This window comes from Musca autumnalis, unplaced genomic scaffold, assembly GCF_047663935.1.
Source record: "Musca autumnalis isolate F117 unplaced genomic scaffold, ASM4766393v1 scaffold_4, whole genome shotgun sequence".
NCBI classification, from domain to species: domain Eukaryota; kingdom Metazoa; phylum Arthropoda; class Insecta; order Diptera; family Muscidae; genus Musca; species Musca autumnalis.
This window is the reverse complement of record NW_027411977.1, coordinates 133,542,667-133,570,185: the sequence shown is the minus strand read 5'-3', so window position 1 is coordinate 133,570,185 and position 27,519 is coordinate 133,542,667. Positions and strand designations below refer to the sequence as shown.

The 27,519-nt window shown below is 36.6% G+C and overlaps 1 protein-coding gene across 1 annotated transcript in view; it reads right to left on the bottom strand.

Annotated features, from left to right (window-relative positions):
- Positions 1 to 375: 375 nt before the first annotated feature.
- The window catches only part of LOC141402516 (capon-like protein), a 562,845-nt gene continuing 535,701 nt past the window's right edge, over positions 376 to 27,519 (bottom strand). Inside the window, 5 exon segments of the mRNA XM_073983996.1 lie at positions 376 to 1,297; positions 1,299 to 1,609; positions 5,628 to 5,750; positions 5,828 to 5,995; positions 16,258 to 16,346. Coding sequence (XP_073840097.1) covers positions 466 to 1,297; positions 1,299 to 1,609; positions 5,628 to 5,750; positions 5,828 to 5,995; positions 16,258 to 16,346 — 1,523 coding nt within the window. The 3' untranslated portion in view covers positions 376 to 465.

The window sequence follows — 27,519 nt, the reverse complement described above, 5'->3', positions numbered from 1 at the left end:
ACTGTTTTTAGCTTGGTTTTCTGTAGGCAGAGTAATTTAATTTATCACAAGACTTTGCGAAAACACTGTATATAGAAGGGCTGCTCATTTCTTCACGGTAGCGTAAATTGAGAGCAAGCATCAGTCGTTGTTTTGGCCTGCAACGGAGAAACACATCTTCAATGTGAGCACCCCTGGTCTATAGTGCAATAAGTAACAACAAAACAAAATTCACATGTGTTTGCTCACGGGAAATAGCATTTTGGCAAAGTCAACATACCTCTTCTCTAATCCTTTGCTTCTTAATCCTGGCAATTTATTATCGCAACTCAGTAATAATATTTATTAAAATTTAATAAAAATTACAATACTTTCCCTCTTTTTTCTCTCACTCTCTTTTATCTCGTACCAAATTTTATCAACTTTTGTTTTGCACTTGGAAATACTTAACCACCTCTCCCCCCCTTACTCAAATATCTCCCATTGTTATTTAGTTGTGTGTCTGGCCCATGCAGTTCTCTGTACTTGACTCATAATTTGACTGCGATTTGGTACTTTTTCGCTGGTACTGCGCTGTATAAAACTGGGTGTGGCCGAAAGTTTACGCTGATTTGTCACATTGCCGGCTTCGTCGGTTACCTTCAGTGTGACCGTATTGAAACGAGCCGCATTCGACGATGAGGGACTCATATCCATGTTGTTATTGTTCAGATTTGAAGTGCTTCGCACCATTTGTGACAGTGGCGAATCGACTGTGGACGATGACCGACTATTTTCCCGGGATCCACCACCAGACCCTGCAATATTTCCATTCGACACCGATTGTGTAAGGTTATGATTGAAGGGTTTCATTAGATGTTCATCGAGGCTATTCAGGTTTTTATCCAAACTCAATTGTATTTCATCATTGAGCGTTAGCGGTGAATTGGAATAAGAGTTGCGATTTAGGGTGCCCATGGGTGAGGGCGTTAAATTGCCCATAGAACTGGGTGTGGGAGTGCTTAAGAAATTATAATTACTACTGGCATTGTTGTTATTATTTGATGGACTGCATGACATGGGATTTACATAGAAGAAGGACGATGGGGTTGTGGCTCCACCATTGGGTAAGCCGAGGGCACCAGACGGCGCTCCACTAGCACCCAAATTTAATGCTTGCAGGCGATTTAATAGCTCTTGATTGACCTGAAATAGATCTTTGGAGAGGGCCTCCTGTTGTTGCTGGACATTTGGCGATGCGCTTAGCTGCTGCAGTTGTGTTGTAATGTTTTGTAATTGATTCATGGAGGGGAAGGGACTAGATGATAATGTGTTTTGTGGTAAGATTTCCAGCATTTGCTCCGGAAACATTTAGATGCAACTGGGATTGACTGAATGACGAGGTTGGTGTTTGCAAAGTGTTTGTTTGTTGTTGTTGACCCAGTGGTGATGCCGATGTGGGTGTTTGTTGCTGCTGCTGTTGTTGAAAATTTTGTAGATTTTGCGTCTGTTGATTAAGACCGCTTAGCTGATGACTGAGCGATGTTAGTTGCTGATTAATTGTACCCAAATTATTAATTTGTTGATTGATGGTGGCCAAATTATTATTGGCATTACCAGCTGTGGCTTGCAGTAACATTTGTAGATGATTCTATAGAGTAGAGATGGAGCGTGGCGTCGATTATGGAAAAGAAACAGACAGTGGAAGAAAAAAATGTTGGTGTTGATTGAGTATAAGTTTTTTCATTATTATTCAATTTCTTACACAAACAGCAACAGGAACAGCCATGCTTAAAATTTATAACAACAAAATAAGCACATTGAGAAAAAAGCGTTAAAAAGGACAACACAAACGCACAACAAAAACGCTCTTTTAAAAGAAAATATTAAAGTTTTTATTTTTTTTTAACTGAAAGAAAAATCGAATTAGAGCAAGCAATTGATAAAGCTTTTCTTTAAGTTGTACTCTCTGGAAAGCAAATCCACTGGCAGATAGAACAAAACTTATCTAGTGGTGAAATTCTGCTTAAGTTAATCCAAAAGATTGTCTCTCTCACTTACATAATGTTAAAGTGGGAGAGAGGGTATTTTCATCCGCCTGAATTCTGGACCCATTTCAACGGCGTCAAAAATACTCTCTTAGCGACATTTCCTCATTATCTCAGCCTCGCCATTTGGGTTAAGTTTTAAAAAGTTGGTCCCATGTGTTTGAGCTAATATGAATAGTTGGTTTTCAATACTAGCGAGAACGCGAAAAATACCACAGATCCAATCCAAGATGAGGTATAATAAGGCGGCAAGAGCCGTTGGCTTATCAGCCGAACTGTTGAAAACCGTAATCGACAGACTGATAACTTGTATATATCAGCTGGTTCGCGCCATGTGCAAAGAAGACGGCGTACATAACAATTGGATCCTGAGAACCCTGTATTCCGTCTATAAGAAAGGAGATAATAAGAATGTGTGCACTAACCATAGGGGCATATGTCTGCACCTATGGTCACATTGGTATGGTCCAATGTGACTTTAGACCTGGCAAATCCACCGCTGACCAAATACTTACACTGCGGCAAATCCTGGAAAAGATCCAAGGAATGCAGATCGACACATACATACTTTTTTCGATTAAAAGTCAGCCTTCCACAGCCCTTTTGGTATCCGGGTAAAGCTCATTGGGCTTTCGAAGATGTATTTAACTCATACCCGGTCCTCAGTTAAAATAGAAAATAACCTCTCACCAGTTATTTTCCCATGCTGAAGAGACCAACATCGTGAGACGCTCATTAAAAAAAGTAAAGCTTAAAGAAGGTCGAAGAAGAATTTTCTCTAGAACAGAAGACCTCAGTAGGGATCATCTATAGAAAAGAAGACCTCTGTAGTGGTCTTCTATAGAATATTAGACCTTGGTAGCGGTTTTCTATATAATATAAGACCTTGGTAGGGGTCTTCTATAGAATATAAGGCCTTGGTAGGGGTCTTCTATATATTAGAAGACTTCGGTAGGGGTCTTGTATAGAATATAAGAGCATGGTATGAGTCTACTATAGAATAGAAGACCTCGGTGGGGCTCTTCTATAGAATAGAAGACTTTGGTAGAGTTCTTCTATAGAATAGAAGACCTAGGTAGAGGTTTTCTATAGAATAGAAGACTTCTGTAGGAGTCTTCTATAGAATAGAAGACCTCGGTAGGGGTTTTCTACAGATTACAAGACGTTGGAAGGGGTCTTCTATAAAATAGAAGACCTTGGTAGGGGTCTTCTATAGAATAGAAGACCTCCGTACGTATCTTCTATAGATTAAAAGACTTCTGTAGGTCTTTTATAGAATATAAGACAATGGTAGGGGTTTTCTATAGAATAAAAGACCTCGGTTGGGCTCTTCAATAGAAAAGAAGAATTTGGTAGGGTTCTTCTATACAATAGAATACCGCGGTATGGGTTTTCTATAGAAAAGAATACCTCGATAGGTTTTATTTATAGTAGAAGACCTCGGTAGGGGTCTTCTATAGAATGGAAGACCTCGGTAGGGGTCTTCTATAGAATGGAAGACCTTGGTAGAGGTCTTCTATAAAATAGAAGACCTTGCTAGGGGTCTTCTATAAAATAGAAGAACTTGGTAGGGGTCTTCTATAGAATAGAAGACCTCCGTACGTGTCTTCTATAGATTAAAAGACTTCTGTAGGGTCTTTTATAGAATATAAGACAATGGTAGGGGGTTTCTATAGAAGAGAAGACCTCGGTTGCGCTCTTCTATAGAAAAGAAGAACTTGGTAGGGGTCTTCTATGGAATGTAAGACCTCGGTAGGGGTCTTCTATAGAATGGAAGATCTCGGTAGGGGTATTCTATAGAATGAAAGACCTCGGTAGTGGTCTTCTATAGAATGGAAGATCTCGGTAGGGGTATTCTATAGAATAGAAGTCCTTTGTACGGGTCTTCTATGGTATCGAAAACCTCCATGGAGGACTTTTACAGAATAGAAGACTTTCGTAGGGGTCTTCTATAAAACAGAATCCTCGGTAGGGGATCTCGGTAGGGGTCTTCTATAGAATAGAAGACTTCGGTAGGGGTCTTCTATAGAATAGAAGACCTCGGTAGGGGTCTTCTATAGAATAGAAGACCTCGGTAGGGGTCTTCTATAGAATAGAAGACCTCGGTAGGGGTCTTCTATAGAATAGAAGACCTCGGTAGGGGTCTTCTATAGAATAGAAGACCTCGGTAGGGGTCTTCTATAGAATAGAAGACCTCGGTAGGGGTCTTCTATAGAATAGAAGACCTCGGTAGGGGTCTTCTATAGAATAGAAGACCTCGGTAGGGGTCTTCTATAGAATAGAAGACCTCGGTAGGGGTCTTCTATAGAATAGAAGACCTCGGTAGGGGTCTTCTATAGAATAGAAGACCTCGGTAGGGGTCTTCTATAGAATAGAAGACCTCGGTAGGGGTCTTCTATAGAATAGAAGACCTCGGTAGGGGTCTTCTATAGAATAGAAGACCTCGGTAGGGGTCTTCTATAGAATAGAAGACCTCGGTAGGGGTCTTCTATAGAATAGAAGACCTCGGTAGGGGTCTTCTATAGAATAGAAGACCTCGGTAGGGGTCTTCTATAGAATAGAAGACCTCGGTAGGGGTCTTCTATAGAATAGAAGACCTCGGTAGGGGTCTTCTATAGAATAGAAGACCTCGGTAGGGGTCTTCTATAGAATAGAAGACCTCGGTAGGGGTCTTCTATAGAATATAAGACCTCGGTAGGGGTCTTCTATAGAATAGAAGACCTCGGTAGGGGTCTTCTATAGAATAGAAGACCTCGGTAGGGATCTGCTACAGAATAGAAGACCTCGGTAGGGATCTTCTATAGAATAGAAGACCTCGGTAGGTATCTTCTATAGAATAGAAGACCTCGGTAGGGGTCTTCATAGAATAGGAGACCTCGGTGAGGTCTTCTATAGAATAGAAGACCGCGGTAGGGGACCTCGGTGAGGTCTTCTATAGAATAGAAGACCGCGGTAGGGGTCTTCTATAGAATAGAAAACCTCGGTAGGGGTCTTCTATAGAATAGAAGACCTCGGTAGGGGTCTTCTATAGAATAGAAGACCTCGGTGGGGGTCTTCTATAGAATAGAAGACCTCGGTAGGGGTCTTCTATAGAATAGAAGACCTCGGTGGGGTCTTCTATAGAATAGAAGACCTCGGTAGGGGTCTTCTATAGAATAGAAGATCTCGGTAGGGGTCTTCTATAGAATAGAAGATCTCGGTAGGGGTCTTCTATAGAAGAACTCGGTGGGGTCTTCTATAGAATAGAAGACCTCGGTTGGGGTTGGGGTTGTAAAATTCAGTCGGTAGTTTAGCATATAGACGGTTCCATCCGACTTCGATCATTTGCTTACCGGTTTCATTTTTCTTTTCAAAAACCAACAGATTGATAACCTTTCTATATTATTCGGCAAATTCCAGTAATAGCAAATTTCCAATATATTTTGAAAACAAAATAACAATAAATGCAACATGCGCCACAAAATTTTCATTATAACAATATCATATTATGAATAAAATTGGAAAATTGAAATGATTTACAAAAAATTGCAATAAAATTGGCAAAATAACAATTGTTGAACAAAAATCATGCAAAAATAAAACAACAACAACAACAACGAAAACAATATATGCCAAACTCACCTGTGGTGCCATTCCTATATTGGCTGTGGTTAGACCAGGCGCCTGTTGTTCATTGTATGCACCCAGTGAGGCCAAATGTTCCAGTAGTTCACGATTTTGCTGTAACAGTTGTTGTGTACGAGCCTATACGTATATTTAATATATAAAATGTTAATTAAAAATATTTCATATGGCTATAAATAAATTAATTTGGTATTTACCTGGGCCTCAATACGAGCATTAGTTTCCGATATTAATTGTTCTCTCACCATCATTAGTTGCGTTAGGGCATGACGTGTTTGCATTGCCTGCTGTTCCAATTGATCTTTCAGTTTATTAATTTCACGACTGGGTGAAGATGGTGATGTTGGTGATTTATCTTCATCGGGCTGTAATTTGGAGAGAAATTGTAATGTGAGAAAGACAGTTTTAGGAGATATGTCACAAGGAGTGATGATGTAACTCATATAACTATTGTACGAAAAGAAGTCCCTTTTAAAGATTAATTTTGCGACTCAGTATTAAACTTTTTTCAATGGAGGATTTGGAAATATCACATGTCCAAAGAAATATGAACGGACCACCCATTTCTGTTTAGGTATTTTGTTGAAATATATTTCTATGATTCTTTTAACAAATTGTACAGCGTAGTGCCACGCTTATTAACTGCCACATAATAAATAATATTTGATAATTGTTTGGTTGATGAAAAACACAATCACACCCACAAATGTGCCACCAACACCAGCCAAAATGTTTATAGAACAGCGCCATTAATTAGGGGCACAAATCAATTGATTATGAAAACAAAAACAAAATCTAGGCACTATATGCCAAATAAATAAGAAAGTAAACAAAAAGTCAAAAATATCGCCAAAGATTCAACAAAATTTAACTGCATGGTATGAATGTGTATATTTTCTCATTCCATTATGATCTTATTACAGTCACATAATAAAACACATTTTTATCGGTTTTAAATGGGTATCGAGGGAAACCATCTTGGGCGTATGTCATAAAGCATGTTAACGTTTTTGTGTAAGTAATGGTCTGTTCCTTTACTTTTAAAAATGGTAACAGTGGCAGAAGATGGTAAAAGTGTTAAACTGCTATCATATGAATTGTATGCTATTAAAAGTAAGGGAACACTTTACAGGTTAAAAATGGTAAGAAATGGTAACCTCAGGCACGTAAAGGAACAGAGCATAATTGAACTTTGATTCCCAAAATCACGTTGATAACCCCCAATTTGCCGAAGATTATTTTGTACATTTATTTTATGGACTATTTGTTCAAAATAATGAGAGGGGGTTACTTTTTTCGTTCGTGTGAAAATTACCAATTCAATTAACATTTATAGCCATGTCTGTCCATCCATCAGCTACTCTCTCTTGTTTTTGTTTTTATTTTTATCATTATTTTTTTTTTGTGGGTCGGTTTTCCATTTTGTGTTTTGGCTTTAATCAACGCCATTCATTATAAATAAATAACAACACATGTGGAAAACTCTGTCCATGTGTGTGCTTTGGAGTATATTAGGATGTTTGTAGAAATTTTGTAAATTGAGGGAACGATAAGGATAAGGAATCCAAATAGGGTGGAGACTGAGTTATACTTTTGAGTTATAGTTATATGCTCCAGTGGAAGATCATGGAATAAAATAAATCTTTATAAATAAAAATTAAATGTCGTTCGTTGGTAATGGCATCAGTTGAGAACGGCTGGGATAATTCTTTTTGCGAAATGTTAGCCATAACCCGACTTAGGTTTTTATGCAAAGATCATGCCCACTTTTAAGCCCACTTTTAAGCCCACTTTTTCAATTTTAAATTTTTAACTTTTCTACAAAAACTACTGAACCTATTTTCTGAAACTGTCAGAGAGGGGGCGGGGTACTTCCCCTGTACCCTATTTCTTTAAAAATGCTATACTTACAATAACTGCAAATGTATCGGTTTTGAAATTAATTTGCGAGACAATTGTGGTTGTATCTCCGACCTTACCAATTTTTAAGCACCAAAGACTTGACCACGCCCACTTTTTAAAATATGTTAAATCTACAAAACTACTGAACCGATTTTCCAGAAATTTTCTGTGAATGTACAGGGATGGCCCCCTGTGAAGTAGGGTGCATATTTTCTTGAATTTAGAAGGGGGCTGGGTAATTCCCTGTGCTATATTTTAAAAACGCCATATCTTTATGAATGCAAATCAAATGCCGTCGTAATCCAACTTAGTTTTTTATGGAAAGAAATTTTTACCGCGCCCACATTTTTCAATTTTCAATTTAAATTTTTCCGCAAAAACTACTGAACCGATTTTCCTGAAATTGTCAGGGAATGTACAGGGATGGCCCCCGAAAACATGCTACATATTTAATTGAATTCCAGAGGTGGCGGTGTACCTCCCCTATGAGATATTTTAAAAAACTATATTTGCAAAAATTGCGCATAAATCAGTTTAAATATTTATAAAATAATCTACAATTTAGGTACTTTTTGGGGCCTAAAGACCCGACCACCGAACCGATTTCCTTCAAATTTGCAGCGAAAGCTCAATGTTTGCCGTTGTTATGTATATTTTATGAATTTTGGAGAAGATGAGGTACCTTCCCCACGCCTTTCAGCATAAATTTTGGAAGCCAAAAAACCGGACCACGCCGGACTTTTTTCAATACATTATTTTTCCAAAACTACTGAACATAATTTCATGCAATTTTCAAAAAATGTTCAGGAATGTCCCGTGGTGTTTTATAATCGCTATATTTGCTAAACTTATGAGTGCATCGGATTGCAAATTCATTTTCGAAACAACGTTGGTTGCGCCCCCGATCAAGAAAAACGATATATTTAAAAATGTCCTTAAATGGTGGCGTTCAACGGCGTTCATCAGTCATGAAAAACTGAAACAAATACATAAGTCTCAATAAGCGGGAGAATTCGACTTAACCATTTTTTTAACTTTTATAATTAGATGGACGCTAATAAATCCTAAACAGTATCAATGGGCGAAAAAATCCGACAAAGTCTGTAAGAGAAAAGAATGGATACAGACGAAATCTGTTGGTAAATTTAAAATCCTCCTCGGTTTGACAAAGGACCGAAGAAGTGAGGTAGAAAATGCCTATTTTTTAATTCTCAAGCATAAAGTCCATAAAAAATTGTCATTAAAACTCATTACGACGGGCCAGCAATGCGGGTCGGGATCTGCTAGTAAAATTCTAAAAAGTAGCCGGCCCTATCTTTTTATACCCTTCACCACGAACTATATTGATGTAAATACAAAGAAGGAAACTTCCTTTCATTTAGGAGAGTATTAAGGCCTTCCTCTACGTAAGGGTTTATTCCTTGGAGGATCAGAAAATCGTAACTGATGATAACCACTATGTAGGCGAGGAAATCAAAACATCGATCTGTACCAAGAAACTCCTAAAAGAAAGTAACTCCAAGGAAGGCTGAACACCGAATTTCAGACATTTCGGCATAATCATGTGACCATAACTTTTAAAATACCGAAAATCTAGGGGGCTAAATGGAGACGTTGACCTATCTCGACCTGTGCCGGAAAGTTTTATACCCCCAACGAAGGCTATGTAGAAAATTTCAGCTGTTTCGGTGGGATATTGAGGCAATAACTTACAAAATACCGAAAATCGGGAAGGATCACTCTATGGAGGCTATATGAAGACGAGGACCTATACCGACAAATTTCAGGTGAAAAGCTGTACACCCCCAAGAAGACTAAATGACAAATTTCAGCCATTTCATTTGGATTTTGAATTCACAATTTTCAAAATACAGAAAATCGGGAGGTATTTTTCTATGGGCGCTATATGAAAACGTGGACATATACCGACAGATTTTTAGTGGAAAGTTTTTTACACCCAACGAATGCTAAATACCAAATTTCAGCATTTTCGGCTGCAACCCCCCTTTTATGGGGGTTATATGAAAACGTGGACCTATACTGATAATTCTCTTCTGGAATGTTTTATACCGAAGACAAAATACCAAATTCAAAATAACGAAAATCGAGAGGGACCGTTCTATGGGGGCTATGTGAGGATGTAAGGCTATACCGACAAATTTCAAGTGGAAAGTTTTATACCCCGAACAAAGACTAAATACCAAATTTAAACCATATCGGATATTGAAGCCACAACCTTCAAAATACAGAAAATCGGGATGTACTCTTCTATTGGGGCTATATGAAAATGTGGACCTATAGTGATAATTCTCTTCTGGAATGTTGAATATCCCCATCGAACACAAAATCCCTAATTCAAAATACCGAAAATCGGAAAAAAGAGCCCCAAATTTCAGCCATTTTATTTGGAAATTGAAACCACATTGAGGCCACAGCCTCAATACCGAAAATCGAGATGTACCGTTCTATGGTGGCTATATTAAAACGTGGACCGATATAGCCCATTTTCAATGCCAAACATCCAAGGATTAATAGAAACTTCTGTAGCAAATAATAAACCTCTATCTTAAATATTGCGAGCTGTATCTTGATTTCAACAGGCAGACGGACGGATGTAAAGACGGACATGGGACTTTGAGGAATAATTTGATGTGTTACAAACGGAATGACAAATTTAATTATACCTCCATGTTATGGTGGGGTATATTAAAAAGCGTTAAGTCCTGCCGGGCCAAACTTTTTATATCCCTCACGTGAACTATTCTAAAGTCATACCAATGCCACCAAATTTAGGTGGATACGTTTTTTTGGCTACTTTGAACTCTAAATGCCAAATGTCATCAAAATACCCAAAATCGTTCGGTACCGAGGCTACTCCCAAACGTGGACCTATGTACACAACTTTTGGCGGAGACGTTTTTTGATTACTACAAGCCCAGATTGCTAAATTTTGGACACTTAAGACGGACAGCCAGCCAGGCAGAGGAACGGACAGAGCTAGATCGACTCCAAATTGTCTAAAACGGATTTAGTCCAAACGTAAATGTGGTCTAAAACCATTATTTCGATGAGGCACATTTTGGTCGTATGAAAGTGTATATATTAGGGTTATGACTTTTTTACAACCTCGTATCCCTATATGATATTTTGATGAGGTTTTACCTAAGATTGCATAAAATCTTAATTATAAAGTAATTCGATAAAATAAGCATCCGCACAAAAAGCTTTTAAAGTTTTTATTTTTCAGAACTTTTGGAACAAAATTTTGAAGTCAATGTACAATGAAAGACATTTAACTGAAAACAAGATATAGGGGCACACGATATTACCAAAATGACATAACCATTTGTTTCTCACTAATTTTACCATTGTATTATATCACATATATCATTTTATATATTATATCATATATCATAAAAATTAAAAGTGATTTGTTCGAGACCTTTTTTAAAATTAAATGCAATAAATTTATTTTAGTCATTAATAGGCAAAAGGACATTTATTCGTGCAACACGAAATAATTTTTTGAGAACGAAATGTTTCATTTCATAGAACTTTTTCAATTTTTTTTTCAAAGTTGTTTGTGCGGAACGTTTTTTTTTTTTAATAAATTGGAATGAATTTTATTTTTTGCATTAATAGGCAAAAGTTCATTCATTCTCACTACAGGACATCATTTTTCAGAAAAAAACCAAAAAGTCATAAACCTAGTATACAACGAGTGTTAATTGTCCTGCTACTTCTTATAAATATATACAATCATTAACATGTTTCTTTCTGAGCTAACTTGTTTCCTGTAACATCATGTAAAAAAATTGGACAAAATATTGTTTTTCCACAAAATATTGCATTTTGATGCACTGTGCAGTGGATTAACATTTCTTGTACTCACTCTATTACTGTCCATATAATATAATATTTTGATATAAATTTTTATGTTTTTGCGTAAAAGTTTTTGTCTGATCGAAATACAGAGCACCTTATTGTTGTTGGCATACATTCCAAAATATAAATTAGCTTGCATATTAAATTTTTACATTTAATCACCTGCACCCATGTCTGTGATTATTTTATATTTTTAATTATCAAATAACTGACGCTTTTCGTTCACTCAGGTGCACATACACACATACTATGAATAGAATTTGTTTTCCAATGGCAAGATTATTTTCAATTACTTTGCGTGATTTGTATTCAAAATTTCTTTTTAGAATAGAAATATACCCACACATCCATATTTAGCAAATAATTTGTTTACATTTAAGCAAATGGAATTCACATTTGTTGGCGTTTAAACTTCAAAGTATGGCAAAGTTTGAAATTGTTTATCTACAATTTCAATCAAATGATACGGAATTTGTTTCTTTAAATTTCCAGTATTTGATCAATACGATACAAAACATTTGTAATTAGATTTTTTTCTTTTACATTTTACTATGATTGGGCTGGCGATTTGTTTGGATTATAGTTTATCATAAAATTTATGAAATATTTTTACATGTACCCATGTACATACACATGTATGTATGTATATTCTTCTCTACAATTATAATGATAGTTTATACTAATGGCACTTTGAAGAAATTTTTTTGTAATTGTTGTTTCATGTAGAATATAAAAATAACTTGAAATTCGGTAAATGAACTTTTAAAATTCAAAATAAAAAATTAAATTGAAATGGGAAATCATTGGATTTTTCTTTAGAAATATGGGACAGATTTAGAGTCGGTCGGACTTGGCTTCGAACCACTGAAAAAGCATCCGTGAATAATTAGGCTCCTAAAATGAATGAATGAATGAATAACAGAAACACTTTTAAAGTATTTATCCTATCACCTAAATATTTGCATTTCTTTAATTTGAATATTTTTTTGAGTTTGCACATACATTGTTAACATACATACATTGGAATTCATGTATATGTCATTAAAATACAACATGCCCGAGTGATTGTCAAGCATGTTATGGCACCTCATTGCTCTAAATACGGATGATGCTGAACTTTACACCACTTAAGGGCTTTCGACAGCGATGTGGTCACTACAGATACCATACAAGTGATGTGCTTCTAACTCCCATTGTCCATGGAATCATGTAAATTTTGTTCGCATAAACGATGTGCTTATGTATATGTATGTACATTAGGATTATGACTTTTTTACAATTTTATATCCCTACCTAAGATTAGATAAAATCCCAATTACAAAGTGATCCGAAGAAAAAAATCTTCCGCACAAAATGATTTTAAAACTTTTATTTATCAGCACTTTGGACAATTTTTGAAGTCGCAGTAGCAGATATTTAAGTGCAGACAAGCTTTAGAGCCACACGACATAACCAAAAAAAACCTTTTCCTTATCACTAATTTTATTATCAATGTTATGATATACATTGACGTAGGGGATGGAAGTCCTGACCGGTTTTAACATGGCAAAGCCCAGGATTTATCTTGGTCCCTCTTTCATCTCAAGTGGACACTGACCTCCCCGTGGTGTCACCTGGGGAAAAAGCCTTTAACACCCCTTTAAAGGTAGTGAGCTAACATGTGCCGCACGTTCATCCATAAGAACGTTAAAAACTTGGGTTTGGGCGTCGGGTTAATAACCCTCCGCTAGAAAAAACAGCCTACTATGAAAAAACGAAAGAAAAGAAAAACAAACCCCTCTAAAGTTGACGAACCCCGCAAACGTTTTAAGGACCATGATCTGCGAATCTGCACCTGGAATGTTCACACTCTTTATAGAGAAGGTGCAGTCTTCGCATTGGCAGACGTACTTGAAAAGTACATCGCCGATATGACTGCCATACAGGAAATACGATGGATTGGGAAAGGCGTCACAACAACACCTAAAGGTGACGCACTGTATTATAGCTGTCATGACGTAAAGCATGAGTTTGGTTGCGGATTCGTAGTTAGTCGGAGACTAAAACATCTGGTATCCAGCTTCACCCCAGTGAATAAAAAACTTGCTGCAATTCGAATAAAAGCTAAATTCTTCAACATCAGATTTATTTGCGCTCATGCTTCCCCTGAAGAAAAGGACGAACAGACCAAAGATATATTTTACGAGCGCTTAGAAGAAACATATGACCGTTGCCCTGTCCATGACATTCAAATCATTCTAGGCGATTTTAATGCCAAAATTGGAAAGGAGAATATCTTTGGCCCAACAGTCGGGAAATTCAGTCTCCACAGTGAAACATCTGACAATGGCATGCGGCATATAGGTCTACTTTACAATCCGTAGCAACGCGTAGCGCACGAGGGAGATATAGGGAGAAAAGGAGAGAGAAGAAACGTCTTTTCCACAGGAAAAAGAGAGAGATGGAAAAGCGGGAGTGTGAAAAAATCGAGATGTACAGGAGCCAGAATGAAGTCCGAAAATTCTACCAAAGAGTCAAGCTGTTTGACTCAAGCATCAAACTGATGGCTTTGGTACAGGCACATCCTCCTGTAGAGACCAGTAAGGTAATTTGGTAACTGATACTGATAGTGTACTCAGTATATGGAAAGAACATTTTTCAAAACTGTTGGTATCCAATAGCAGCGAAGACGACGAAGATACCACAGTCCCAATCCCAGAAGATGGTATTGAATGTATACCGCCCAGCCAAGATGAGGTAAAGACAGCAATAAATCGGCTGAAGAATAATAAGACAGCAGGAGCCGATGGCTTACCAGCCGAGCTGTTCAAAACCGGAGGCGACACCCTGATAAGGTGTATTCATCAGCTAGTTAGCACCATCTGGCAGGAAGAACGAGTACCCGCCGATTGGAACCTGAGTATCATGTGTCCCGTCCACAAGAAGGGAGATGAGACTGTATGCTCTAACTATAGGGGCATAAGTCTGCTCCCTATTGCCTACAAGATCGTGTCAGGGATATTGTGCGAACGACTAAAGCCTATGGTCAACGAGATAATTGGACCATACCAATGCAGCTTTAGACCTGTCAAGTCCACCATTGACCAGATATTTACCCTGCGGCAAATCCTGGAGAAGACCCAAGAGATGCAGATCGACACCTACCACCCTTTTCTCGATTATAAAGCAGCCTTCGACAGCCCGCTGCGTTCAAAGGTATTCCCAGCCATGTCTGAATTTGGTATCCCCGCAAAGCTCATCCGGCTTTGTAAATGACTTTAACTGACACGAGGTCCTCAGTTAAAAAAGGAAAGAACCTCTCCGAAGAGTTTGGTACCAAAAGAGGTTTCAGACAAGGAGACAGCCTTTCGTGTGATCTCTTCAACATCTTGCTGGAAAAGGTTATACGAGAGGCAAACGTCAAAAGAAGTGGCACAATCTACACCAATAGTCACATGTTACTTGCTTATGCTGATGATATAGACATCATGGGCCGATCAGTAAAAGAAGTAACTGATACCTTTATGAAGGTCGAAGGAGAATCTGCTAAAGTGGGTCTTGCGGTAATCGGTGAGAAGACCAAGTCGATGGTGTCGACGCGCAATGCGTACATTGAGCTCGGACCGACTGTGCAAGTTGGTTCCTATAATATTGAGGTAGGTCGTCTACCTCGGCACCCCCGTAAACACAACAAACGACATCAGTTGTGAAATAAAAAGAATTGTATTGGCCAACATACATATGTATGCTACTTTGGTTTAAGTAAGCAGTTTAAAAACAAAGCCACATCTCGTCAAACAAAATTAACGCTCTACAAAACACTGATACTACCCGTGCTGATGTATGGCTCCGAAGCCTGGGTACTTGCGCAAGCAGTCATGACAGTGCTTGGTGTGTTTGAGAGAAAAATTCTTCGAAAGATCTACGGATCAATCTGCGTTGACGGTGAATATCGATGAACCACGAGCTGTATCTGCTATACAACGACATCAATATTGTTAAACGTATCGAGATGCAGCGATTGCGTTGGCTAGGCCATATCATAAGAATGAGCGATGATGAACCCGCTAAAAAGGCGTATAAATACGGACCGCTTGCCGGTGCACGCAGGATTGGCAGGCCAAGGAATAGATGGCGCAAACAAGTGGATGATGAGATGAAAAGGCGCGGTATTCCAGAGTGCGAAGCAACAAATAGAGAGAATTGGAGATCTTTTCTTAGTTCGGTCTTTGGAACAAATGTTCTGTAATGGGCCAGCTAAGTAAGTAAGTAAGTTATGATATACATATATCAGTTTATATCACAAATAATTTTATTTCATACATCGCATCAATTAAAAGTGGTTTGTTCGTGACCTTATTTAATATAAATACAATAAAAGTTATGTTAGCCATTAATAGGCAAAAGATTTGAGCATTTTTTTTCTCATTTAGTTTTTTTTTACAGAAATATACGGGGTATGTTCTGGGACACACTTCACCTGTCACTTCACCTCTCAAGCATTTTGTTCAACCCATTTACCCCTATTTTTTGCGAATTTCTTGGGGTTAATATTCATTAGGATATTTAAAAAGAAGAGTACTACCTAGTCCGTCCATAAAATACTCGAAAAAGCGTAAATGGGGTAAACAAAATGCTTGAGACGTGAAGTGAGAGGTGAAGTGTGTCTCAGAACATACCCGATAATACCAAAATGGTTTGTGCGCGACCTTTCTTAATACTTAAATTGAATAAACGTTATTTTAGTCATTAGTAGGTAAAAGTTAATTCATTCCCTCTACTGGAAATTGTTTTTGAGAAAAATAAAACAAAAAATCATAACCCTAATGCACATGTGTATGCTTTTGTGTCTGGTACTTACCACTAAACTTCCAGATTTACTGAGATTCGTTTGCGGTATCAATTCCAAATGATTGGGCCTTTGGGGTACATTTAAGTCCGGTGTTACAGCTGCAGGCCATGTTGATTTAACCGACAAAAAGAAGATAGAGAGAGGGAGACATTTGGTTAGCAATTTGATTGTAGGATAAAGGTATGTTGGTATATAAGTATGTGTATGTTTGCACAAGCTACTACTACATAATAGGATGTTGAAATGTAATATTATTTTCGAATGAGTCTTTATAAAAATATGTTTTTTACATGAACCATGAATAACTATTAAATATATTAAGCTTATAAATTATTGTCATTCCACATCTTGTAACTAAAATCCCATTAATATTCATTAAATCCCAATAGTTTTATAAAAATCAGCGATATTTGAATGCATTTAAATTCTGTTCAATCTCGCACATGTTTAAATAACATTATAGAGTTTACTTTATTTAGAAGAAATTTGCTGCATTATCTGATGGAAAGAAGTCTATATACCGAAACCAAGGTCCACAACCGAAGGCCGCACTATGCTAACAAAGAGAAGAAAGCGGCATACACAATTATTTGAACCTGATTATATTATGCTACGTATGAAAGAAAGTAGAATAGATCTATTGATATGAACTACCACGACATATACACTCACACGCAGAAAAATATATGTTAGAAATATGTTTGGATCCAAACAAATATTTGTTTGGGACTGGTTGCAAACAAATATATGTTTGGATCCAAACATAATTTCTTTGTGTCCAAACAATTACATGTTTGCAACATTTTGTAACATATCTCAATTTTATTTGTTTGGGTACAAACATATTTTTTATAGGTGGAGAGAGGATTTTTGTCAAAGAGAGTAACAGCAGGGCTCTCGCGGCTGCGGAGTGCTGTTTTATAATAAATGGTGGTGTGTATGCGGCCAAACACCTGTGTTTCGTGCTCTGTTGTTGTTAACCAAAGTAGCAAACGAAGGGGAAAAGAAAAAAATGTTGTTCTTCTTTCTTCAGTTTTCTAAATACAATCGTTGAGTAAAGACGGTAAAGTGAGTAAGTAAATCAGTGTTTTGTGTTTTCCTTAAGAAATGGTGATTTTTAGTAAATTTAATGCCCAACACATTTTATAATTGGAAATTTTATAATTGAATCAAATTGGCGAATGGAAATATTTTATTGGACAAGGAAGAAATTCCATTTAATATTGGTAATTCACGGTGCTCTTGAGTCAAATTTAAATGGAAGGTGCTTACACCTGTGAAGTTTTTGCGGATTCTGAAACTACAATGTTCATAGATGAGAAAAATAAAAAAACTAAAAAAATCGCCGGAGCGCTTTTTAAATAAATCGCGATTCAAGTTGACATTTTTAGGGGTTGTTTAGGTAATCACGATTTTACTTAGAAACCGCAAGTCCAATCAAAATGAGAAAATGTTGTAGCTATGAAAAATCTCTACAAGATTGACCTTTACGGTATTTTTGCAGGTTTTACCATTTTTAAGATTTTGAAGTTCAAAATTGGGACAATGCACTGACTGTATCGCCCCCTTATAAAACAATGTCATGAAGGGTGCGCCTTAACTAACTTTTAATGAAAACAGCTTACACAGGGGAAGTTTTTGTGAATTCTGAAACAGCAATGTTCATAGATGAAAAAAATCCAAAAATAAGAAAAAATCGCTGTAGGGATTTTTGAATAAATCGCGGTCAAAATTGTGATTTTTAGGTGTTTTTTGGGTTTTAACGATTTTGCTTGGAAACCGCAAGTCCAATCAAAATGGAGGTAAAGAAAATGTTGTAGCTGTAATAATTCTCTACAGGATTGACGTTTATGATTTGTTCTCAGGCTGTACCATTTTTGAGATAAAGAAGCTCAGTTTACATTTTTAGGTTTTTTTGTTGGGGTTTCGCGATTTTTCTTGAATATGGCAAGTCTTATCGGCATGGGACCTGAGAAAATCTTATAGCTGTGAAAATTCTCTACAAGACTGGCTTATGCAAGTTTTCCTAGATTTTACCATTTTTTTAGATATATAAGTTTAAGTTGGGAAATTGCAGTCATGACATTGTTTTATAAGTAGACGATACAGAATTGAATTGAATTTGAATTGTCCCAATTTCAACTTCTATATCTCAAAAGTTGTAAAACCTACGAAAATATCATTAAGGTTAATCTTGAAGAGAATTTTGATAGCTACAACATTTTCTTTATTACCATTTTGACAGGACTTGCGGTTTCCAAGCAAAATTGCAAAAACCTAAACAACCCCTAAAAATGTCAACTTGAATCGCGATTTATTTAAAAAGCGCTCCGGCGATTTTTTTAGTTGTTTGATATTTCTCATCTATGAACATTGTAGTTTCAGAATCCGCAAAAACTTACCAGGTGTAAGCACCTTCCATTTAAATTTGATTCAAGAGCACCGTGAATTACATCAATACATTTTTCATATACATACATACATATGTATATTTGAAATATGGATGTACCTATTTGCCTGAAGACAATGCAATACGATGATTTTTCATATGGATCTCATTATTCATATTTTCTGGAACATCATTACCACTCGCAGGTTGCCCTCCGGTCCAATACCCCAAGTGAAACCGAAAAACCCTTAATAACCCTAGAGTAAGGCAGTATGATCATCACCACTCGGTAGTTGCCCTCCGGTCAAATATCCCAACCCTTAATAGAACTGACATAGGAAGTCAACAGGTTTGTCGCTGAATGTGAGAGAAAACTGGGAAGAATCTAGATACTTAAACTGATAATCGGGCTGAGGTGGTAGCATTGTCCATGATGATGACGTAAATGTAAATATCCAAAAGGTTGCCACCAAAGGTGAAATATAGACCAACTTCACCTTCACTGTTGCCTGTAGGGAAGACCACATGGCTTTACACCTCCTCCATTATTCGAACACCAATTTAGCAAACGATCATCTGCTTAAATTTTAGGCAGTAGTTCGTGGAATTCTACAAGGATTTCTCCAAGGAGGGGAACTGCTTAATATCTACCTATCCAGTATTCGACTCCCTTTAGATGACTAGAGATCGTTAGAAATGTGGGTGCTTAAAGGATGCCTGAACTATGCTGTTATATATCTGCCATCTTAGAAGTTTGAAGTAGGGGTTAGCAGTAGGAACGAGGCCCTCAAGTCCATTAGGAGGTCTTCCAGAAATGGGAACGAGATTCATTTCTTACAAGGCGATAGGTCTGTTTGGGTAAGCTATGCGGACATAAACAATCTATCACTGCTAAGGAACGTCAGCTCCATCAACAAAACACACACCGACTCACAGTGGCCAAATTTCCGAAAAACCTGGCCAAAAATGGAAAAATCAATTATATCAATTGACACTAAATAGTGTCAAGTATTGTTTACAGGATCCCACTGGGTGTAGTTATGAAAAAATATATACGCTTTTTGTTTAGCAAGTGAGCATAATAGCAGGTCAAAGTTACCCCTATTTAGGAAAAAATTTTCTCATAATTTAAGTTGCTTTTTAAATATTATAATATTCAAAATAAATAACGGGTTTTAAATATTGTTGTTTTGTAATTGTAATGAAACGTATGTGAAAGGAATTTAAAATGTTCAGTGTCGCCAACGAAGTCGCGTTTTGTAATAATTGATGTCCGTATTTGTTGATTTTTTAAGGGTAAATATTCACAATAAATGGTGAAAATAGTTGGGAGTAAGATCGAGTTGGACTGTGTACTTTATTATTTCATAAAAAGGGAAGGCTTTTTTTTTCAATTTCCATCGGAACATCCTGCACATATTTGCACTTTTCCTTTTTATGTGATATTTTGTCATGCAGATGTATACACATTTTCGTTAATTCAGAATGTCAGGGAAACTTCCTGGCTTTTCGTAAAATTTAGAGTTTTGATGTATTCTAGGACATATAGTAAAATTTTATGGCGAACAAAATCTGGAATATTTTGATCTGATACGATCACATTTTATAGGAGATTTTAATGACTTGTGGAATAAGGGACCAAAAAGACCCCTTTTATGACTCACACGAGCGTTAATTTTTTAAGAAAAATATTCCTCGCATTCTGTCCATAAAGTTGCCAAATACACTATATACCTAAAGCGCAAGGATTCCAAGTAATCTTAACTTAAATATTTCTAGAACTGTAGAAATGGCAGAAGCTTGCAACCCTATTTTAGTTTCTAGCCTTTTTGGCAAAATTAATACCGACACTTTCTTGGTATGCAATGCAAAAAAAGACTTCATTTCTTTGGCGAATTATAGTAAAATTTACGGAGAACATTTTTGTCTTTGACGCCATTCTTTTAAAATGACGTTTTGCATGACAACTTTTCCAAAACTCACATGAAGTACGACTTTAGCCCTAAAATTTGTTTTTAATTTTGCATATTTCTGGAGTTTTATAAGATATAGAGTTTTGGTGTATTCTAAGACCTATAGTAAAAATTGATTAAGAACAAGTATGCAGAATATTTTGATCTGATACGATCATATTTTGTAGGAGGAGAGTCCACAAAGCCCCTTTAATGATCGTCTGAGGGTTAAAAGGTTAGGTTTAAGTCATTCATTTTTAGAGTTTTAGCCAGGTTTTTCGTAAAACTAGACATAACTACCGAAAGTGCGGTGCATGTCTCCATGACACACTGCATGTTTTCAACTGATCATCCAAATCTACTAAACTAAATCTACTAAAAGTATCAGCCATCAATGCCTGTGATTGTACAAAAGACAACAGCGAATACGTTTGTATAAAATATTACTAGGTCAACATTTTGGGCCTGTCTGTCAAAATGATCAACCGATTCATTTTCATGATCAACCGATTCGTTATGGTGCGCTCCACTCAGCCAGACAGACCGACGGACTGGGCCAGATCGACTCTAGTTTGTGGTACCTTTTGCCTTTAGGCTGGAGAGGCTATATACATTGAAATTATGGTCCAGCTGGAGACAGTATAACTCTCGTAGGGATCAACTGATTTGGTTCTCATAAGATTCTGGACTAATTTTTTGCAAAGTGCAGTTTAGGGTCTCTTGTCAGATCGCATGACATTTTCTGCATCAGATTGTGTTCGCGGTCCCTTTCACGACAGCTGAAATGGCTGATGAACACTGAAATTTATGAATTGAGTATCCGATTTGGCCGAAACTTTTCACATCGTAATTTTTTTCAAACATACATCAAGTTCCCACAAAAGTTAAATATTGTTGCTTAAGCGAATTTTGAAGGCTTTTCGAGGGTCGCTTGCAAATTTTTGACAAAAATATTTCTTGTGGTCCCGTTACAGAGGTATAATGTCCATTCTCTAGAAAATCAGCGTGATGAACTAAAATGCCTGATGGGCGCTTTAATTATAGAGAGGATAATATTGATATTGGTCCAACCTTTGCGCATCGTAATATTTATTTCACACTTATACCATGTTCGAATATGGACTGAATCGGTCCACTCCTTCTTGTACCTTCCACAACAATTTTTACGCAAATGTGCATTTAGGGACATTTATACAGAAGGTAGTCCTCTCAATTCATATTACGAGAGTCTCATTTTATCGGGGGTAAGTTCATACTCCGTTCGGACTCGGCGATAAACAGAAGGTCCCATATAATTGAGCTAATATGAAAAGGGGTGCACTCATTGATAAGAGAGAAGTCTCCCTTGTCCCATCTGGAATGTTTGTGGTACAATCTTTGCATTCGTTATCGTTCTTTCAAACTTATATCAAATTCGAAGGTGGTATGTATCGGCCCACTTCTTCCTCTCCTACAAAAATTCAAGCATTTAGGATTAGCAGGACCTGATCGCGGGTTTACTCTTTTATTACGTCTCAGAGTGAGGTTATATCTCTGTTCACAAAGCCGACTGGTACTTTCTTAGTTGTTTAAAGTAATTTCGTGCAAACATATCTGAACGCATCAAAGTGCATATAGCCTCGTTAGTCAAAGCCTGATAGCATGATTTTATAATCAACGAAGGTACTTCACACTTTTCTCAGGTTGTCAAAACCCCTTAGAAAAGTGCTGATTGTTTGCCTTCTATATAAGTAATATCATACAATGTTCATCACGCCGTTCGTACTAGATAAATCGGGGAAAATATAAATGGTCTGGATATGAAAAAAGTCTCCCCTTGCCTCACAAGAGATGTTCGTGGAAACTTTGTGTTTTTAGGCTTTCTCATCTTTAGTGTCTGCGATTTGTGCTGATTACAAAACTAAACAGACTTAATGAGATAGTTAACCTTAGCAATGGCAATTGTATACTGCACTGTGTGAGAACACATTTAATAGTTTTTTGATTTTATTTTCACGAAATCAGTTCAGGGTTAATTGCCTGAGTATATCGTCACCATAAATGCCGGAAGACGTAACCCACAAAAATAAAACTTTACAGGAGAAGCAAAAAACGTTATAAAATGAAATCGGTGTTATAAAATATCGAAAAATTTTAGTATCGTGTTTTAAGACAGAGAAGAAATAAATTTTTGGAAAAAAATTAAATTTTTTTCCAGAATCCTAGAAGCTGTGTGGGTTACGTCTTTTGGTATTGTACTTTTCTGAAATGCTAAAAGACGTAACCCACAATTTATTGAGTATACATTTGAAGAAACTAGTATAAATGAAAAATTATAAACAAATTAGAACTTGTTTATTGGCCTACGCGGGTTCAATTCCCATTCTTGACGTCGATATTTCAATGGACCACTATTAGGTGAACTGTCTATTCCAACCATCACTATAATTACTTATAATTTCAATTGTATTAGACGATATTAAATCTGGAATATTATATTTATTGTTGTATTTAAGTCAATTTATGGACAAAATATAGTTCATATAAATTAAGTGATCTGTAACAGTTTAAATGTAACTTTTAATTGTCATAAAGAATGTTGTCATAAAAGTAATGACAATCACTTGGAATTAAGCGTTTTAAGTCTTGCAGATGTTGAAATTTATTTTTTGAAACTTTTAGGGAGGATCCACTGCCAAAATTTCCGGAACTTCTCTATGGTAGAATCTGGTTGTCGTCTTTGATATCAGTTTTAATAAAGATTATACTGCTAGGATCAAAAGCCAATGATCGCATTGACTGTATGATCTCCTGTCTTTTTGTAAAAGTAAACCAATACAGAAAATTTGCGTTTTTCTCTGGACCTATTGATTACTACAATCAGTTGATCTCTATTAAACCATGGGCTGGTTGACAAGACCATCTTTTGAGCATATACACGTTTTCGTATCAACGCCTCAAATTTTGAATATTTCCGTTCGTTGTTTCTCTTGGAAAAATGAACAATATCGAGACAAGCATTGTCTTCCGAATAACCACTTCTCTTTGTCCGGTTAACATATTGTTTTCCATATGTGCGTTTTAGACGTTTATTTAAATCCGGGCATAGGTCTTCTGTCATCATCTTCAATTATTTCAATTATGGATTTTTTCTGTAAGACCAGTAAAAACCGCCTAAAGTCAAAGTTATTGCTTTAAAAATTAACTAAAAGAATGGTATTTGTGATTTTTGAAAAAAAGCTACCATTCTTGAGATATCGTCACCTAAGAGTCAAATTACACATATGGATAAATAAGCCGAGTAAGAGACAAAACTGTTAAAGTAACTACGCCATGTGATAGGTATTTCTATAAGCTTTCATACGTTACCCATTTTGTAGTAATCGGTTCAGTAGAACCGGGTCTAACCCGGTTTTGAACCTGGACTTTAGGGTCAAATAACCGGTTAACCGACCCGTGGAAATTATACATCAACTCAATAAGCACTCCCTCTGGCATTATAATTGCTGCAAAAATCAAAGAATACATTGTTTGTACTGCTGTTTAGTTTTGAAATAATGTGGGTTACGCCTTTTGTGTTCTATGAAAATTACTGTATGCTGTTACGTCTATTGGCATTTCTTGAATAGGATCGTTATTTTTAAACGTAGAAGCTTGAAATTTTGCCAGAGCATGTATTTTAGCTTGATATATCAGATTCCATCAAAAAACGAATTTCGATTTCCATGTCGGTTACGTCTTCCGGCATTTATGGTGACGATATACATACAAACAAGTAAACAAAATTATAACATAGACAAAATCTTCTTCTTCTTGTCATTAATCGTATCATTTAAATTTTGCAAATGTCGTTCGTTCGAGTCATGTAAAATGTCATGGCCAATGTAATGTGAAATAAATAACTTTGAAGTGAATTATATAAAGGAATTTGGTTAATTTCGAGATATGTACATATTTTACATTTGATATATATGGATTTTTGTTAGAATAGGAATACAGTAGAATCGCGATAATTCATACCTCGATAAAGCGAAAATCGCGATAATTCGTATAAGCTATCGGTCACTAAAAGCCGGCCTGCCGATCTTTTTGGAAAATTATACATGTAATGTACAAATGTACATATAATATATAAATATATATTAGTTATCATTCTTAAAGATGTTATTTTTCTTTATATGAAGACTTAAACCTAAACCTATATTACATACATACACACCTCTGGATACATAATTTCTTCAAACATCACACATTTCCCACAAATTTACCATCTACAAATTCAAACTAAAATATTCTAAAATATATTCTTCCTTAGACTAATGATGCTGACTTCTATGCAGTTCGATACCACCAGATGTTCTTTTTTATATATTTAAATCGTTGGCATTGCTTTTAATAAATTATTTTTTATTGTTATTGTAATGCCAATAAGCCCTTCATACACAACTGCTGTCATATGTTGTCATTGTTTATTTCCTTGATATTCTCTCCCTTGACTAGTATATTCATTTATAACAATGATGATCAACAGCTACGAATTCACTCAGAATCTACATACATACATACGTACAGAAACTCACTTCATAATGGATGCGATTAAGCAATAAACATTTTCATTCTTGGTGACTTATTTTTGTAATGTATTTTTATTTTCTTACAAAAAAGAAACCGAAAAACAATAACAAAGTTCTAAAGAACCCAAGTCGGTCGGTCGACAAATGTGATATATCTTTCGATTTCTTTTACGAGTACAAGGTGGTTGTTGACGTCATTTGGCCCGATGTTTCGATTGTTGTGTGTGTGGTCAATGGGCCGTATTTCAAAGTTACATTAAAAATGAAAGAAAAAAAAACGGTTTCACTATACCAAAAAAACTTATATGAACATTTTACTAAGAAATTCCCACACCCCACAAATAAGAGACGAAAAGCCTTAAACACTTTTCAATCAAAGACATCATCAACGTCATTGTTACAACAAACATAAAGAGCATCAACAACAATACATTTGATGAAGCTCACATGTTAGTCGGACATACATGTGTACATATATTTGGACCACAAACATTTGTCAAAAAATTATATTTATAAAACAACAAACACATTTCGGTAATAAAAATAATATATTAAAGAAGGCAGCGCGCACACTTTGGATCATTTAAATACATACAGTATATTTTTGTAGAAAAAAATATTTAAAGCTAAGCAAGTGTATCCTAACAAGTAAAAACGGCGTTAAGTTATAATTAAGTTATAGCTTAGATGATTTGAAACTTAAAAGTACCGAAAAACGGGCGAAAGTGTCCTATGGGACTATATCAAAACGTGGACTTGTACCAACAAATCTATTTGGGAAAGTTTTGTAGCCCCAACGAAGAAGAAATACCAAACTTCAGTCCTCGGAAGGGTGACGTAGGGAATGAAAAATACTAAGCAACGGTTTTAGCATGGCAAACTCCAATTGGACACCGAAGAGCACCGGGTGAGAGTCAAAAAACAAGGAATCAAATTGATCAAATTGTGATAGATGGAATACCTTCATCAACGGGACTGTACAAAAATCGAGATAAACACCACCACCACCAAAGAGTGAAACATCAAACCGATGGCTTTGATACAGGAAGATCCTCCTGTAGAGACGAGCAAGCTAATCTGGTAACAGATACAAGTAGTGTGTTCAATATATGAAATGAGCAAGAACTGTTGATATCCAATACTAGCGAATACGACGAAGATATCACATATCCAATCCCAGAATATGGTATTGAGTTTATATCGCCCGGTCAAGATGAGGCAAAGGCAGCCATAAACCGGCTGAAGAATAATAATATAGCAGGAGCCGATGGCTTACCAGACGAAAGGGTGTATGCGTCAGCTAGTTAACACCATCTGGCAGAAGGATCGAGCACCAGATGATTGGAACGTGAGCATCCTATGTCCCGTCCACAAGAAAGATAAGAATGTCTGCTCAAACTATAATAAGATTGTGTGGGGTATTGTGTGAAGACTAAAGGCCCCGGCACATACGGTCCGTTCAGCGTCGCGTTACAACAACCACATGAAAACTTCCAGAACAAACTTGGCATCACTTACACTTTTTTCATATGGTTGTTGTACTTAACGCGTGACGCGTCGCACAACGGACCGTATGTTCCGAGGCCATAAAGCCTGGTCAGTGAAATAATTTGTCCAAGTGAATACGGCAGATATTTAAAATGCATGCCGATTGGCACTTACCTTTTTTTTGCGATTATAAAGCAACCTTCGACAGATCTATAGGTTCAAAGGTATTCCTAGCCATGTCATAATTTGGTATTCCAGCAAAGCTCATTCGGTTTTGTAAGACAACATTATCTGATACTCGATCCTCAGTTAAAATAGCAAAAAACCTCTCCGAACAGAGTAGTAGAAGTTTCAGACTAGGACACAGCCTTTCATGTGACCTATTCAACATTCTGCTGGAAAAGGTTATACGAGGGCTGTACGATAACTATCAGGTCTAACAATAAAAACGCGAATATTTACCATCAAAAATAATTTATTGTTTTCTTAAGTAGTCTCCAGGATGATTGTTTTTGCTGTACGGATGACCTATCAATTCTACAATTTGTCCGGTCAAATAGGCGCCGGTTTGAATCGATGTGTGAGAGCTCGCATTGTCATGATCAGAACAATTCGTCTTCTCTTGTTCGTTTTTCGAATTTCTCAGGAGACTTCAGGCACACAAATTGCAGTGTACCACTCAGAATTAACCGTCCTACATTTCTCAAGCCGTATAGTCGCCAAACGGCCAGTATTGCCGAAGAGACAGACGAACATTTGCTTCGAAGTGCTTCTTACATGAACAACTTTCGTTGGATTTGGCTCGCTTTCGAAGGCCTAAACGGTCGATTCCTGTTCTTTTTTCGAGCTCCTAAGCAAAGATCCAAGATTCGTCTGTGACGATCGTATA